The sequence below is a fragment of the Scatophagus argus genome, chromosome 6 (genome assembly GCF_020382885.2).
Source record: "Scatophagus argus isolate fScaArg1 chromosome 6, fScaArg1.pri, whole genome shotgun sequence".
In the NCBI taxonomy this organism is placed as follows: Eukaryota; Metazoa; Chordata; class Actinopteri; family Scatophagidae; genus Scatophagus; species Scatophagus argus.
In genome coordinates, this window is record NC_058498.1 from 5496178 (window position 1) to 5514867 (window position 18690).

General features: G+C 42.6%; 1 protein-coding gene across 4 annotated transcripts in view; it reads left to right on the plus strand.

The window, feature by feature from the left end:
- The first annotated feature begins 446 nt into the window (after positions 1 to 446).
- lrp8 (low density lipoprotein receptor-related protein 8, apolipoprotein e receptor) overlaps positions 447 to 18690 on the plus strand; it is a 154964-nt gene continuing 136720 nt past the window's right edge. For 2 of the 4 annotated variants that reach the window (XM_046390966.1, XM_046390967.1), the window contains exons 1-2: positions 447 to 869; positions 1780 to 1905. In XM_046390966.1, the coding sequence (XP_046246922.1) occupies positions 803 to 869; positions 1780 to 1905 (193 nt within the window). In that variant the 5' untranslated portion in view covers positions 447 to 802. The remainder of the gene's footprint in view (positions 870 to 1779; positions 1906 to 18690) is intronic. The other 2 variants (XM_046390968.1, XM_046390969.1) reach the window with 1 other exon arrangement.

Here is an 18690-nt window from a genome sequence, read left to right on the forward strand (position 1 = left end):
CTCACCATAAGAATATATTTGGACTATACTGTACATTTTGTGGGTAATTGTTATATAACAGCAATATTACACTCTAAGATGAGCTTTCCCTTCATTATTGGCACCAGTGACGTCAGCACCCAGCTTCCTCTCTTGTATTATGTCATAATTGGTGTTTGCGGATATTAAACAAGCGAAATATGTGTTGGTGTGTTTCCTTTTTGAACTTCGTATAAAGCCACGTTAACTACCCGTTAACTTTCCTGTGCTGAATCTCGCTAACCACCTTCTGGTAGCTTCATATTTAGCTGTTCCCCCAGAAGCTATCTTAACTGACAAAACATCCCATCCAACTCGGTAAAGAAAGTGAAAAATGTCACAAAGTGTTGACCTATTTCTTCAACAAAGCTTCTTTTCATATTGTTTGTAACAGTGGTTTTGTAGGTCCGTGAACGTCTGTATAAAAATATGCCAAACTGGCACGCGGTCTGCTCAGCATGACTCAGCATATGACGACTTCCCTGGTTAACAGCCGTTTTGATGTAGTTTTTCGTCCTACTACATTTAACCGCCGGCACCATCTCTCGCTATCCCGCCCATCAGCGTCACTGATTCAAATTTGCAGCCTCGGCAGCGGGAGAGAAAGCACAGAGCCACGGCTGATCACAGACGCTCACACACTCAGGAGCAGAGGCAGCGAGAGGATCTCACACACACACACACACTCACACACACACTCACAGCGAGTGAGGGCTCGAGGATTCGTCAGTGCTTTCTTTTTCACTTGCATGAACGCAACTGTAGACCCTCCCAGGATCTAAAGATGTGGACAGAGGTCGGAAAGCTTGTGCTGTTACATTTGTTACTCATGGAGCTCCGCTGCGCTGAAGGTAAGACACTTGACTCGGCGAGGTGGTGGTGAATTTGCATCTCATCGCAACATCGGCAACGCTTTGGGGGGGGGGGGTCGCCCCTGCTCGTCTCTCACCGTAGTGCTGCGTTCACACGTACGATCGCGTGCAATGGCTCACACCTGAATCGCCGCTTTTGGCCAGGGGAGTGAATGCGATCACTGCTGAGATGAGATGACAATACGCGGAAGAGGAGATCCGTACGAGCCAACACGTGTGTTAATGCAGCAGGCTGTTGTTTCGCCTGAAAAGAAGGCTGTGATGATGTGAACTCAAAGTGTTGGCTGCGATGGTCTGCTTTTGTGGTGTTTTGTTTTTTAAGCTACAGGAAACAAAAACGTTTCATCAGAACAGCCCAAACAGATCGTTGTGTTTAAGTGCCGGCAGGAGACCGGTGGTGGTCGGCAGTCACCAAAGCGTATTTAAACACAAACAAGGAAGATAGCTCATCGTAAGCGTGTGACAGCAAAAAAGTGTAAGCCGTGCTGTGGGAATGTTGGATTTAAGAAAAATACACGAACTAACTACACTGACCACAACAGTTATTACTGAAGCCATCCATTTAGATATTTACCGCTTTACAACCTCGTGGCTGAAGCAGTTAACTGCGTTATTACAGTGAAAGCCTGAAAGTGATCTATTTGAGGAAAAGTGGAGGTTGTTTCTCTTCATCACCTTTATCTTGTAAGCCGATAATGACTCCAGCATGTATCTTCAGTGCTAAACTGATTTCTTCTTAACTGACTTGAATACACTTAAAGGTACTCTTGAATCACACATTCTGTTCATCTGACTTCTGCATCAATCAGTGTTCACTTTGTGATCAAACTGAGTGATCCATAAGAAATGACTGACACCTTGTTTTGTTTTCTTTATCCTGACAACACAGGAACTCATACGCAGTCGGAGTGTGAAACTGGGCAGTTTCAGTGCAAGAATGGACGGTGCATCCCGACCCTGTGGAGATGTGATGATGATGATGATTGCTCAGACAGCAGCGACGAGGAGAACTGTCGTAAGTAGCCCACAGTCTCTTACGCTGGCGGATAAACAGAGAGATGCTTTTGCTTGGTGCCCGGTGGATCTTGAACATACTTGCCGTCACGTGGAGTCTTAATCTAGAACAAGGACTCCCAGACATTCTCACGTTAAGCATCTCTGAGCCGACAGACCATTGTGTTTTCAGAGGATGGTTTCCGCTCTTTGAGATGAGTTGGTACATAACTGGACAGAAGTAGATAAATGATTAAATCCATCTTGTAGGAATGAATGAAGTTATAGTGAAAATAAGCTCCTTTTCGTTTTGCTCGGGGCCCCTCTGGAATCTCCCGTTCCGTTGTTACTCTGCAGACATCAGTCCTGATCCTGGATCACTGGTCAAGTCACATGACTGCAGGAATTTCACTAATTTCTCAGTGATTTCAATTCCTTAAGCAAACCTCTGACACAAGGACAGCTGTGGCCCCACTGGGTCCGGCCATTTCTTAATATCATCATTATTACTCTTATCTTGCTGTGACCATGTAGAGATAACATCAGTGAGTGAGATAGTTCACCCCATGCTTTTGGTATATAATAGCCTCACAGACTGTGTCATTTCTAAAACAGTCTGATTAAAATGCAGCTCTCACTGTCTTGACATCTCGCCGCTGAGTAATGCAGCATGCTCTAATGCAAATACCGTGCTTCTTAGATATGGCCGATCACAAATTGGCTGCTTCTCTGTTCTCAACGGGACCTCCGCTTCTGTGGGCAGGAGTTTCAAATGTAGAATTGCAAATATAATATCAGGCAATCAAATATTAGATTATTTCTTTCAGGAAAAAAAAGTAAAAAAGACTCGCAGTATGCTCTACTGGTTTAACTGTTCTGCAAATTGCATGGACAACCAGCCGAGTAATCATCACTTATAAATTTGTCATGGTGCTAATTGCTTGAATGGTTACATTAGCAGGCCAATTGATTCATTGGTTATCTTGGGGATGAGCACACCAAACCCATGATTCTCTCATCTCACATGCTCACCACGATGGTGGCTGCTGAAAATCTTGGGGAGTTTCCTGGATGAATGCCGTGACATTTACAAGCGTCTCATTGACTGCAGAGACCACTTGGGATTATTGGACATTTAGTGGGCTGTACTTGATGGAAGCGGAATTAGATTTTAATGATCTAACAGGTGTGCTTTGCTTTGTTGTTTGGCATAAGCACTGCTCAAAGAGAATGTGACAATGGTACTAAGCCACAAGGTTCTTTTAACAGAGTCACTTTGACCGTGGCAGAAATGAGCTCTGCCTCTTTCTTCTCTCTTCACTCTTTTTGCTAGATATCCTAAGGGCACCTCTGTCACTCTCCCAATCTCTTTCCCTACTCTGTCCCTGTCTTTATCCTTTATCTGCCTCTTCCCCTCTTGCTGTGCCTTGCACTTTCTTTTGCTACGTCCATACCTTGCTTCCTCTCTCCTTTCCTTCCTGTTTCGCAATATCTAGTCCTTGAGCGCTTCAGCCCTCGGCCTTGGTGAATTGGATGCTTCTTTCTAAAAAGCTGTCTCACTTCCTCTGCATTGTAGCATCAACTAAGGGGCTTTCCTTCCCCCATTTTTAAATCTCTTACGGGCACCTTGGCAGTGCGAATGCCAAAGAGGCTGTGCCCACTCGTCTTACGCCCACAAAGAGCATCAGCTGACAGGTTGGTTGGAGATAAATCCAACAGCGTGACTCTGGTTGCCGGAGTGATGCTCAGTGTCTGGCAGCGTGCCAGCCCTTCGAACAGATGCCAGCACTGCCACTGTGCCCCCTCCTCAAAACTCAATATCACCAGCAGAGCTCAGCGGAAAGGAGGAGGATATTGAGGAGGAGAAGAAAAGATAGGACAGATTTGATTGAGAGGAACAGGACAGTGTAACGCAGAGCAAACGAGGAAAATACGAGCAAAATATTTTGGGGGGTGGGGGTTGTGGAGACAGTAGAGGAGATACTGTATAATAATGATGGAAATGAAAGGTTGGCCTAGTAAAGCCAACGACTTTACTCATGGCAGTGTGGCAGAGCTAAATTGGCTTGAAACAGGTTTCATCTAAAGTAGGCGGTACACCAAGTGAGTGACATTAGTCACCCTCACTAAGCACCTTTCCAACACCTGATTGGATGAATGCAACCCTCCCTTGGCTGTCGTTGGTCCTTGCCTTTGATAAAATGAATAAAAATGATATCTGTTGTGGAATAGTGCTCTAATGTATCCAATATCTAAACATACCGGTAGCTAAATGGTAAGACCTCAAATCTATCTTGATGAAAAGTCATATTTACTTTATCAGTGATGAATTTTCGTCCTAGGTAATTATAGTTTCATCCATTAAAAATTGTGGACATCTGCAGAAGACTGTGAGATGATTAATTTGTGGTTAAATGCAACTGGTTGTTGTTGGTATTCTCCATTTAGATGTATGGAATTCAGAGTATTAATTTAAAGTTATGATATTTGGAACATTGAGGTAAAAGTAAGTAAAAATAAAAAGTTTTAGCGCCTGCTGTGAATATTTGAGAGAAATCCTCAACTTTCTAAAAACCTGCAGGAACAGTATCCCGTTGTGCCCTGTGTTGAGGCAACAATGTGTTTGTAAACACCAGGTGTGATCACACGCAGACGGGCCAGGTATAATTATTTCCATGTGGATGCATCAGTCTGGGCTATAGTGTTGGTGCATGTGCTTATCAGTCAGTTGTCACATCTCTCATCTCTTTGTCTGCATAAACACACACACACACACACGTCTTTCGTAGCATCACCCCTACAGCTTCCATCCTCCCTCTAGCCGCTGCATCAGAATAGGTCTTGTTAGACTGGGTTGTCTTTTGTGTCTTGTCTCTCCTCTCTTTCTTCTCCTGCTCCTCTCTTCCCCTCTCCGCTGCTTCATTCTCAACATGCCTCTTGGTAGATTTTGCTGTGGTTGCCCTGGGAGACGGTAAAGTGGTAGTGTTGATGATGGTCGGGTTTTCTTGTGTGTGCTTTTATTTGTCGTGAACACAATACTCCTGCACATACGTGTGCGTACGCATGGCGACTCTCCACCGCTGCACTGCTCTGTATGACCTATATTTTCAGCTGTGGTATATACACAAAAAAGGCCTTATCATTTTTTTTATTTATTTATTTTTTTACAGCGGATTTAAGTGGATTTAAACATGCCTAATCCAAAGTGCTGCTGTAAAATCATCTCATATCTGAACATTTTGCTTGCTTTCAATTGTTCTCAGTTTCTTGCACTGCTGTGGAATCTTTTCCTCTAAAAAGCCCTGGTCTGGCTGCACCGTAAACATAACATTTGTGAGAATTTTATACATAACATAGTGAAAGCAGTTGTGATGATTAGTAGAGCAGTAATTACTCAGATAATCAATGATAACTTTGTTTAAGACATGTTTCAAGCAAAAACGCCAAATATTTGCTGGTTACATCTTCCCAAATGGGAGATTTTGGTGCTTTTCTTTGTACTATATCACTGTTCATTGAATATCTTTGAGTGTTTGAGAATACAGAAGGGTGGGAAGAAAGTTTTGTTGAGCTTAGTGTGAGTTAGTGTGTGTATCTGTGTGTGTGTCTGTGTGTCACAGCAGGACAATGAGTCTGAGCAGGTCTGAGAAGGGGAGCGTCTTCTTTGCAGCCTGAGACCAGCTTCCCATAGAGGAGACATCACAACACATTTCACGCCCCTGCTCTGTTGGGTGTGTGTGTGTGTGTGTGTGTGTGTGTGTGGAGGCTCGGCTCTCTATCACACACACACACACACACACTCACACACACATACACACAAGACACTGTAATAAGAGACTGCTTCGGGCATAAAAGGCATTAATCTGAACGGCTCACAAAACACATTTTGGTCACCTGCTGACACACACACACACACACACACACAATGCTCACTCCAGCACAGCTGGGGTCATACTTTTAATGGGAGTATGAGGTCAAAGGGACCAGCAGCTTAATCAATTACATACGAACACACACACACAATGAGTGTGTAGTATAGCAGGACTGTGTGACAAGACGCACACACAGAATAAAATAAGAGAGCCATGCTGCTTCTGAAAAGACAGAACACTCGCGTGTACAGTTGAACTAAGGGGTTCAGTACTAACACTGATCCTCGTTTCTGAGCAGGTGTGCTTTCTCTTCTGTCTTATCTCACGCCATAAAACACACACGTATGTGCACACATGCTTCATCCATTAACAGCTGCACACACAAGCACATTACGACACCCCACTCCATCATTTGCTTTTCTGTGTGTGTGTGTGCTTCTGGTTGGGGAAGCATTTCACAAACAAATAACAACATGCAAGACACAAATGTCAAATTGAAATTGGCTAGTTGAGAAAATTGCTCTTTTTAGGACATCATTTCCTATGCTATTTTTCCCATAGAATCAATGAATTGCTTACAAGATTTCAAATGTGCTCACTTAAATGATGGGAATGTAGACACAAACACCATACGTTTTATTCAGTGTCCCATTCTAACTTTGCTGTATGTTGTATGTCAGGTGGGGGACTTACATTGAAGGAAATGAGAACTTCTGACAGACCACAAGCTAAATTTCGTAGCTGAACGAGGCTACACCTGTCAGTGATGACATTTCAGTCTAGGAGCTTTGAAAAACACTACATAAAATATGCACAACTGTTTTTAATGCCCTATTTTTTCTGCTTCCTAAGAAATGAAACATGGTGGCTAATGATTTTGTCAAATCATCCCCAAACAGGGTCAGAAATGAAACTGGCTTAATTGCATCAGCTATACTGAGGCTTAATTTATGTTTCATTTTTCAGTCGCATTAGTGAATCAATCCACTCACCAGTGAACAACTTGTGATTAATAAAACATCAGGCTTCTTATTTTAGGCGACGCTGGTCTCTGTCCCTCTGCTGCTCTGTTGACGCCTTAAAGGGTAAGACAACCAACTGGCCTCAATTGCAACGTATAAGACTGAATATTAAACGCAATCAAGTAGGCACATGCGGTGCTCTTAGGCTGACAGATGACAAGCCCAAAATGTGCAGGGGCACCACCTTTGTCAGACACTGTATCATGCTCTACAAGCTAACAATACCTGGTGTGCTGAGGTGTTGGGTGCAGCGGTGCAAAACAGCAGCAAGGTAATTTTATCTGAGGTCAGTGCTGGCCTGAGGCATTTGCTCTCTCTCTCCTCTGTGTTTCTCTCCCCCTCCTCCTCCTCCCATCATATGGTGTCTATCTTGCTAATTTTTTGCCAACTTTCTACCTCTTCCTCCCTTTCTGTCTTCTTCTCTCTGCATCTGTTGGCCCCCTCTGTCTTTCTCTAGACCTTTGGAGTCATGGCTTTGTATCGACAGGAGAGTCAGGGGTATGAAAAGCACCAAGGAAGCAGACTGTGAATTGATGTGTGTGTGTGAGAGAGAAAGTGAGACTCCACTGTCCATCTACATCCTTCTAATCCAATTAGTTAGTGTCTCAGTGGGTGAGAATCTGCACTGTGAGAAGTGTGTTTGTGTGTACGTGTCTGTGTGAGTGTGTGTATATGTGTGTGTGTGTGTATCAGAGAAAGCAAAGATAAGAAGAACTAGTGAGTTTGCCTCTGCCTGAGGACTCATTTCTCTTTCTCTTTGTGTGTGTTGATGTTCAAAATGCAAGAAAATGAATTTTTCTCACATTTTCTCTGTCCGTCTTTGTCCGTCTTCCCTCATTGCTTCTTTTTTTGGATCTGACTTCCACTTCGCAAATACTGGGTTATTTTCCAGGGAAACTTGAAGTATCAAACCAGAAAGGCATAATAAAACTATTACACTTTTTTGTGCCTTATTGCTCGAAGTGACATGTCTTATTATACATTTTGTGTAGGTGTTGGATGGTTACCTCTAAGGATGGTTTAGTAGTTTGAAAACACCATATGAAATTCTGCATGTCTCCAGTCATGAGTTGGCACACCGGAATGGTCGGGAAAGTATATTCTTAAATTTTCTTTTTTTTCTTAGAACAGAAATTAAAGCTTGTATCAGATCATCAATAATACTGCTCAGTTCATGTGAGAGGGGTCATGTGTGGTCACACTATGTGGTCAGCTTTAAGAAGCCTTTCAGCTCGGCTTTAAGGAGCCTTTAAGCTCGTTTTAGCACATTGTTTTGGCTTTATGGATACAACTTTAATGCTTGGGTTTACACTTATGGCTCTCACCCACGTCATGTCCAGCCTCAGACACACACAGACAAGCAGCTGTTCAGTAAAACATGCTGATAAAGCCACTGTGCGCCACCTTCTCATGAACAAAAGGCACACGCATAAAGTTAACAAGTAGGATGTGAACATTTTGGAGCTTTCATCTGCTGAAGAGACAAATATTTATATATCAGGCTTGTATTCCTCAGGTGACTATAGAAGCCCAACTCTGAATTCATGCCAGTTTTGCTCCATGTCTGCTGGATGTGTAAATCCCAGTATAAGCAATTGTTTTCCAATGCAGTCACTATAAAAACGTAATAAGGTGATAATATGTCAGTGAGTTTACAGCTGTTGTGCAGCTCTAAAAACGCCAAGAATATACATTGCGGAACCACAGGAATAAGTTTTCCAGTAAGGTTTCCTTTTTAAAGATGTTGATGTTGAAGTATTTTTATGCTCTTTTTTTTTTAGTTTTTGCTGATGTCATTCAGAAAACTTGCTTGTTTGCCCGTCTGCCCAAATTACTGTTGACCAATCTTCAACACTGAGTATGTGTTAAAGTAAATGTGAAAGCCTCAGTGGCTACGTATTGAGCCATATGAGAATGTTGAGTGAGTATAACTTTTAAAGTGCTGGGGGAAACTGCAAACAGCTGCCACATTCGCATCCCCTTTCTCACGAACACAGCAGCGAGTCTGCAGCAGACAGGCGGCCTGCAGCGTAGTCCAGGTGTCGCAGACAGTCAAGGTGTTTTTATAAAGAAGCCATGTTCGTGGCTTCTGCTTTCACCTGAGGAACAGTGTGTCTGACCCTGCACATAAATGCCTCTGGCCTGATGAATAGTGTGGAAAAGTAACAGATGACTGAAACTTATTCAAGGTGAAACCTACTGTGGACACAGTGGGAAGACGCGAGATAGTTGGAGGTAGTTTGTTAATTCTTCTTCTCTTCTCCTGCTCTCTTCGTTTCTCTTCCTCTTTGTAAATGACACCCCCACTGCCTTGTGTTTTTTTTCTGTCAGAATTAGCTCGTTCGTTTTCGACAGATTACCTTGCGTTTGCCTGCTCTGCTGCAAAGTCACTCGTTGTTCAAAGTCAAACTCCGATAACACGACAATCCTGTTTTCCCCACCGTATGTTTGCATGCATCTTTAGTTATGTCTCATTTCCGTGTGTCTCTTTGTGCTCGTGTTGTTGGCTTATGCTGTTGTTACCCCCCCCCCCCCCTTCCCCAAATCCAGCCGTGTCTGACAGGGTATCATAGCATTAATCCCCAGCTCAGATTAACCGAGTATCTTCATGTGCCTCCATTTTTTTATTTACATTTGCTGTAATCCTGTTTTTCACCTTGTGCTCTCTTGCCTGCTATGTGCAGTAAGCGAGCGGTGTGTGAAACAACAACAACTATGAATGCTGATGAATAAAACATGACTGCTAATACCCGTCGGGGTGACACCGAGATAGAGCCTCTGAGTGCTGCACGTCAAAAGTTTTCATGACAAGTTTTACAGGGAAGGTACAAAGTGGAGGAATGAGAGTCCGGTGCAACTTCCCTTTCAGGTGAAATTGGTTTGATTTGTCTCTCAGTCTTTCTCTGTTCTAATTCATTTATTTCTACAGACCAGGCAGCTCAAGCAATTGCCGATATTCTTTTACTTTCTTCTTTTTCGTCTTACTGTCGTGAACTCTGCCTTCCTTTGCACATCAATCCAATCCCATGCCGACCTTCCTCAGCTGGCATTGAGGGCTAATATATCTGATTGTGGTGTTACAGCAAGCATTGAGAATTTGAAACCTTAAAAATTCATAACAAATCAGCTGTACATGCTAGGACTAGCAACTTTAAAGGAAGCCCCAGTTAAGCATAATTTTTCATAGGCTTTGAGATGGAAGGAATTGTGAAGGTTTTTGCTCCTTTGGCCAAACAGTTTTCTAGGTAGCTCAACGTGCCCTCGATGTGCCGTGGATGGTGAAGGATCTGAGTTCAAGACGCGGGTGCTGCAGAATGGGCATCTTAATGTTGGTTAGGTCCGTTCTGCTGATGAGCCCTCCTGTATTTCCTTCCTGCTCTTCCTTTTTAATCTGTTTCTTCTTCAAAATGTCCTGTCCTCAGTGCTACACTCAGTGCTGTGCAGCAGCTGTAATAAACATTTTCATTTATCTATTCTACTTTTAGTTTTCTTAATCTGGAGAACCAGCTGTTTGTGATTTGTTCAGTTCGATTCATTACCTCGAGTGTATTTCCACTCAGCGTGGCAGCAAAGCAGCAAATCAGTTTGATCAAAGCAGGAGTTGGGGAAATTTCATATACGTGTTTGTGTACGTTAGAATTCGTGTGTCTTGGCATGTTCTGTTTCTGTTCAGAGACAGCAGATGGAAAGAGACTTGGACAAGGTCTCGGAAAGATCAACTCATATCTCACTCTCACATTATTTGCATTATTAGGCAGCAGAAAACACTAACTGATGCTAAAATGACATCCTGATAACACAGACTGAGCCGTTTGTGGTTATACAAATCTGATGAGTCAAAGGTTGAAATGTAGAGCTTTTTATATGAAATGTAATAATTACAGCCAGTTAAGTGGTGAATCAAAGCAATCATAAAAATAACAGAGCACTATTCCCGTTCATGTTGTGTTTTGGATTTTCAAAGTGTCAGAGGCCAGTGCTTTCCTCAACAAAGCTAAACAGCAGTTTGAGTGTGAGTTTTTTTTTTTCTCCATCACCCCTTCATAAGATATTTTCAGATATTTTTCATGCATGCGTTTATCATCACAGAACTAACTTTTAGATCAGTTTTGTCAGTCACTCCTGTTTATTGACAAAAGTCAGACATAATGCATGCGGTTAAGTCTCTGTCACTCCTCATGAGGTTTTATACCAACATTTGCAGAAAAACATCACTAGAATACAAAGCTGTTTGCAGTTTTGCATATTATAGCAAACTATAGAAGCTATTGTGGCTAATCTTGGCTGCATCAAAGTTTGCCCCTTTCAGATTTTACACTTGGCAAAAGAGGTAAACAGAAACTGGATCGATAAGATGTGGGTTTGAGGTGAGCACCAAGGTGTTGTATTACAGTACCATCACATAACATTATTCTTGGCTGTGTGTCTTGCATTGTATTACAGTTTATTATTTTGTCCTGATCTTGGATAACCGGAATCATGAAGCGGCTTATCACACGTCTCTGTTAACCCTGCGCTTTCCAGCTGCGAGCGGAAGAGGCGGGTCGTCGACTGCTACCTCACACGCGACGTGATCAGAACAGTTAATGAAGCGACGAGATCAGATGAAACAGTCAGGTGATAGTGGCCGGGAAAATCGGCTACAGCGACAGTTAAAACTGAGCAGTGATATAGTGCTAATTATGTCTTCAACAGAAATTCCATTGAAAAAAGATGTGACATTTCAGGCACAGAAAAGGACCTGAAGGATCACCACTTTGAGAAAGCCAAATTGAAATCCACAATATATTTTTAGGTATTTTCCTCCTCTGTGTTTCTTCCTGCTATAGCCTGCACCTTTCTCACTTTTGTCCGTAGTTTGTGCACTCTTCCTCTTCCTCTCCCTCACCTTGTCCTCTTCCCTACATCTGGTTTTTGAATGAAGCTGTTTACATAGATTACACACACACACACACAACATATCGCCTTCATACACATGCCGTCTCAGCTCCTAAGCTGAGGAACGGGTATTTTACCTTGAGGGGATTTTGCTTGTCATTCGTAGCAGGACGGTGGGGTGAGATGATGGAGGGGGGGAGTCACTCTTTGATGATACAGCTTGTGTTCAGTAATACCAGTTATCAGAAAAAAGGCTGGTGTGAGACGAAATCTCTCTCCCTCACACTCGCACACACAGCCTGTGTTTGGGGGATACACACAAGTCTAATGTAATGCTTTTACCTGCAGCATACTTTATTATCACAACACACTGACACTGTGTCAACATGAAGGGGCTGCAGGGGGGATAAAAGAGTGAGGAAATAGTGAGGGAACCTACGGTCAGGAGCACATTTTCCACTGCTGATTGAGGTGGGAAAAAATAGAATTCCTCCTGGTCTGATTATTCTCTCATACTTCTGATAAAACGTGCTTCCTCTTGGATGTGGGGATACAAGGTGGGGATTATTGTTAGTGTACTTGGAGTGAAAAATAAAAAGCTGATGCGGTCTTGTTGCTAGAGCAGCGTCAGGGGTCTTAGGACTTAATGACGGATATGTGGGACGTTGGCTGCCTTGCAAAGCTCGCAACTTGCAGTTTAAAGATGCTACTTGGTGACGATGAGCCAAATGTAGTGGAGATTCTGGCAGGAGAAATGATTTTTTGTCTGTTGTGATTGTTACGTAGCGAAGGAAACATGTTTTTCATCAGATCTCCTCTCAGGCTGAGTCCTCTCTCTCTCTCCATTGTCACCTTCTTCAAGGTTTCTGTCTGTGTTCCTCTTCTTTCCTGGCATGTGCATTTAACCAGTGATGACTCCCTCTCCCCGTGCCCTCCACCCTCCACCCCCACCCTCTATTATGTGTCATTGGGAGCGGCGCTTGAATGTTTGGAAGCAGAGTGACACCCTCTCAATGGGTCTTGAGAGGCCCCCTCTCTCACACACATACACATACAAAAAAACACACTTAAAAAGATGCATTGATTGATTGGTTTTGTGTGTGTGTGTGAGCATAATGAATAATGCTGTGACACTGCATGCAGCATCTGCATTATCTTGTAGGGTTCAAGAATTTTCATCCACTTTTCCCTTCCTTCTTTCCACAGAGCTTCTCATGTTGTCTTCATCTTCATCTTCATGTTGTTAAGGACGTTTATGGCACGTTTATGCTGATTAAATGAAGCAGCAAGATGATCGGTTCAAACATTTAACACTGGGCTTTAGGAGGACGAAGACAGTGCTGCACACACAGACACACACACGCTCACAAATGACCACCAATAACTGGCATCTGTAGGCTTGTAGATGTGTGTATCTCTTTCGTTCTCTCCCACACACACACACACACACACACACACATACACACACATGCATGCATGCAGTTTGGCGTCATCTTCTTGGCTGCTGTATGAGGTTGAAGAATGACAAGCGTGACCTTTGCGTTGACATACTCATAACAGAATAAGCGTCTTTGTCCAAAAGTGATTTTCCTTGTGTTTGCTTTCAGTTTCTTGATGTCGATTGCATGACCGTAGCTCACTAAAACTGTGCTCTTGTGAGAAATATTGATTTGTATCTGACCTGTGCTTTTCTTCTTGTTTGATGTGCGAAGCTTTTTATGTGTTGGATCACTTTTCAGAAGGTTTTCTTTGGGGAATTTTAGTGCTGTTGTATATGGTGTGACTTTATGTTCTTCATATTAACAGTTACTTTTGCTATGCTATGTAGCATCACGAGTTCTTTTTATTTCTTCTTCCAGTAACTTGCAGATTCTATAGTCGTCAGAAATTTCATGGCCAAGTTTGAGTGGGCAAAATAATGTACACTCGGCAAAGACACGGGGACGACCCTCGGAAGTCTGTTTCGCCAGGCTTAAGAGGGGAGCGTTGACTGTTGCACCATAAAGGCAACCAGAATAGCGAAATAAGTCTGTTTAGCCAGAAAAGCTAGTGAGGGGCTGGATCCCTGGCTGCCATGGCCCATCTGCAAGTTTTCATGCCTTGTTGCCCATGGATTTCCACTTTGCCAGGCCTGTTGTGCTCAGGTGCAGCCACCACTAAATCCCACAACTAAATTTAAAAAAACAACATTTAATGCCCACAAGTCGACATCAACAGTTAATCTTTCTTATTAAATAAAGACATGTGTGAACCAGACGTTCCGCAACGCTCATGTACGCTCGCTGCGCTCTGCATGGAGGAGACCTGTTGACCCAGCTGTGACAGAAGGCCTACTGCCTTAAGGATAATTAGCCTGTGGTGTTGTTGCTGTGATGCTCTTCCTGCCTTTATTGGCTATATTCCACTTCTTCTGGCCCAGATAAGGTGCCTTTGGTCCAGTTTTCTGTGTGTGATGATGCTTTGATAAATGATTGGATAGCTTCATTAAACCCCGACACTATCCTGATTGAGTTCTTTTTGACACATACCTGTACCTCACTCGGCTTGCCCACTTCCTCCGGTAACATTTGAAGGGGAACATCACAGTGCTTGCTCAGTTGTGCTTTGAATGTTAGGTCCTGCTGATTAAGCCAACAACAGGAGCCATGCATTTAAAGTGTGTAAAAAAACTATGTGGCATACATCTAAGACTTAAATTCACGGTTTTACCTTGAGAGTTGATTCTGACTGTGAGCACAGATAATGTGTTTTGTCAGAGTGGACCACCCCTACTCCCCCAAAAAAGCTAAAGTAAAAGGCCATTCTGTGGGTAAAGACAATGTCATTTCTCTGAGAGAAAACGTATCGATCCCTTTGACTGTAAGAGAAAGAGGTGAGTGAAAGTGAGCCGAAATCAAAGCAGGCAGTCCATTGTTTCCTGAGATGCTCACCAGCCTTACTTACTGTTTACTATCACATCTCTTTTCCACAGGCTTGAAGGCGTCCTTTGTTATCACTTGAGAGACTACTTGAGGTGCTAGCTGTGTAATTTATTTAATGCTGAATAGTATAGACAGAACATGATGGTGACATGATTCTGGCATTTGTCTCTTTCAGCAAGAAAATCCTGAAAACATACAGCAAGTCCAGTCCAGTAAAAGTCCAGTAAAATTGTTGTCCATTTGAAATCCTCCTTCCAAAATTTTGACCTGATTTCTTTCTGTCAAGTGCCAACAGTTCAGATCTCACTGTACTGTAAGTGCTGAATAATTGTCCTTTCATTGCTATTTATTTTCTGCCAGCTGGGCTGAGGGAGGAACAGACAGTCTCAGGTCGCCTTCTGTAATTAAGACCCCTCACGGTTTGCCTCATTAATTCTGTTCACCTCGAGCTTCTTCTGAAAGTCATGAATATTGAAATGGAACAATGTCTTCCTGTCAAAAGGCCCAGACCTCACTTAGCCTTAATCCAATTTGTTAGATGCCATAAAATGATGATTCTACCCTGAAGGATGTTTTTTTTGTAGTATAAATAAACACTGTGTTCATGAGAACACTAGTGTGTTTTCCCAAACCTCAAAGAGCCTTAAAATGTTTCCATCTGAGCGCACTTGAGACAAACTGATCTTTTTCTTATCAACAGACTCTTGCACTTGTTCGAGAATCCAGAGGGAAGACAAACACTGTCTTTTTTCTTTTTCATGCTCCAAAGTTGAAAGGTTGAATAGAAATAAAGTTGGACGAGCTATGGTGAATTGGAGCAAGCAAGGGGAAATAAGCAGGAGTTTTGCAGGTGACTGAAGGATAAAATAGAATCTGTCTCTTTTTACACTTGCTTGGGGGATTGATAGATGGATGAAAGAATGAGTGTTTAAGGAGGAGGCACCTCGAGGGATGCAAACTTTAAGAAAGTCCATCAAATGCATACTGTTAGTTCGGGGTAACTGTGTTTCTTACTCAGGAAAACTGACTGGACCTTTTCTCAAATTATTATTTGAAGATCAGAATGTTCAAGTTTTCTCTTGCATGGCTGATTGATAAATCGTCCAGTGGTTTTAGCACTGGTTCTGTGTCTGATATAGCATTAAAACACATGCATGGGCTTTCTTTTCTACGTGAGTTGATTTCATCATTTGGCAGATGTAACTCTGCAATTGGCAGCATTTTGGAAAGGTAATTGGCTGAGGTTGTTGTTGGCCAGTGACAGTCAGAGCTGATCTCAGGACGCTTGGCATAAGCACAACGTGCTGCTATTCTAACAGCCACTTTTATTTGTCATCGGTCTGTTTCGAGCTTTCTTTTTTTCTGTCACAGTCCCTGTGTAATGCTATGCTTACTTGAGGTAAATAATGTAAAAGTGATATCTAGAAGTTGCTAATGCCAAAACCAATTGCAACGAACCCCACGGTTGTGTGTGTGTGTGTGTATGTGCATGCTTTGGGAGTGTGTGCTGTTGAACTTAATTCATCACATTAACACCAAATCTCCAGAGGGTCTATGGAGATGTGTTGCAAGTTAGCAACCCCCGGCTAATTGATTTCAATGAATGGCACGTTTCTACTTCACTTAGTAAATTACACCAACATGCATTTGGAGGCGTTTGGTGTGTGTGTGTGTGTGCGTGTGTGTGTGTGTATGTGTGGGTGTGTGGGTGGGGATGTAATGGCAATCTGTACGGTCAGAGTTTTCTAATGAGATCAATTCTTTCCTTCCTGCATCCCCAGATGGTCACGGTAGTAGAAGGTGTTTGTGTGCTTGTGTGTGTGTGTGTGTATGAGTGTATTTTAACGTGGGTGGAGAGGGAGGGGGCTGCAGGGATCTTGGGCAGATAAATCTTTAATCATACGCTTGCTCTCATGTTTCATTTAATTACCCTCCTAAGTCCATATAAGGATGACGCCATTGTGGTTTAGAAGTGTGTGGGTCAGCGTGCATGTGTGTTTATGTGTGTGTGTGTAGCAGAGGAGATGTGATCATATTCGTTTTATAGTTCATTCAGATCATTTTAAGTGTTCTCTTGTTCATATGGTTTCAAGCATTACATACATTAATCATGTTCTATATTTTTTCATGTGTGTTATGGTTCGGCTTCCTTTTGCAATGTACATTTGTGTTTTTCATTTATTATACATATTTTTTGATGGCAGAAATCTCTTTATATGGCAGAGACATCCTTTATGCTTTCACTACCGATTTATTTTTCCATATTGTGTGTGTGTGTGTGTGTGTATGTATATGCATATTCCTGTTCTGTATGTATGTCAGTATTTCACAGAGGAATCCTGATTTCATGACCTGTTCCATTTTTACTTCCTTTATTTGTCTGTGTTTGCATGTGTGTTGCATCATTTTAGCTTATGCACGTAGAAATACACGTTATATGTATATATTTCCTTCAATTTAAATCCGTCTCTCTGTGGTGTATGCTTTTTAATCAACAGCAAGAACCGCGCAGAGAAGGTAAAGCGGCTCATGTGCCGAAGTGCCGTGAATGTGTTGTTTCCTTGGAGTAAAAGGGGAGAGAGAGCCAGAGACACGGATGTTTAAATTTGTTTGCATAGGCTTGACTTGAAATGTGTATCTGTGTGTGTGTTTGCGCGTGTGTGCTCTCTCGTGTAGTTATACATGACTACCTGAAATCAATGTAACATTTTGTGCAGCCATAGAAGTGGAGCCATTGATTGATTAAACTGATAATGGAGCTGTTTGCCTGGCTCAGTAATGACACAAACTCTAGGTTTGAGAGAGACAATCTCTGTTTTCTCTCTGTTCATCTCATTATCTGCTTTGTTATAGCAGATATAAGAAGAATGAGCAGAGCTTCCATGACGAGTTTTAATTTTGTGATGCAGATGTTCACTTACCACAGGGGAGTCTCTTGAATGAGCTGTGCAGGAAGTGCGAGGTTTTTCAGGGACGCATGAAATGGCCCTCAGAGAGTTTTACGCTTCTGTTAACTGATGTATATCTGTTATAGACAAAATTACCTGAGCAGATGTATTTTCCTTGAACGGGACCGTTGACCTCCTGTGAAAAACATGACTGGAGCAGGTAGCAGGTGACATCTTTAGTCTGTAGTAAGAAGAGGAAGATACGCCTTCTTTGTACAGCTCCTAAATGTTTAGTAAGGCAGACGGAGGAAGGGATCATTGGGAAATTCACTTGGTAGTTTTGCCTGCTGGTAGGCAGGGAATCACACGCATGTGAACACAGGTTCTTGTTCTGTAATATGTACTCAGGGTCTTTGTATGCCTGCCATTTCCTGACTTTCATCTGCATTGTTAACAGGTAACAGCTTTGACCAGGTTATAAACCACATTATTCAAAGTCATGTTAGTTCCTCTCTGGGATTTGAACCAGTGCCATTGAGATATATTTACAGAAGTTGTAATGCTGACTATTAAAAGGACTACAGTTATATGCACAAAGCCAGAGGATAAGTCTGTGTGTTTGCATTTCTTGTGAGTCTCATTCTGAAAATCCTGCCTCCTTTGTATTTGTGTGTTTCTGTGTGTGTGACTCTGGTATGAATGTGTATGTGCGAGTGCCTCCTACTGTTAGTGTCACCGTGATGAAGAGACTATTCAATGGTGTGTCGGTTAATGAGATGTGTGTGCGCCTGCATATGCTTCGGAGGTGTCCCAATGATGAAGAGTGTCCTGCCTTCTGCGTGTGTGTGAGAGAGTGTGCACATTAGAGAGTGTGTTCCCGGAGATGGTCATTAGCTGTGAAGGACTGTAAAGCCAGTGACCCCACACTCGGAAATGGAAGAGCCCGACCGTTCCCTTTCACCCTGCAGACCCCAGACCTCTGTTCTAATGGACTAAAGCAGCCATTGATGAGGGAGGGAGAGACACATGGGGCACACGTACACACACACACACACACACACAACCTAATGTTCACCACCCTGATTCTTGTCTTTGTGTGTGTGGGGGTGTTTTTGAGGGCTAAATAGTAACAAACAGGTGTACATTATTACATACATAAACACGTAATTTGCGTCACCACATGCCCAGAAACCACGTCTTATGTGCAACTGTGCTGAAATATTCAC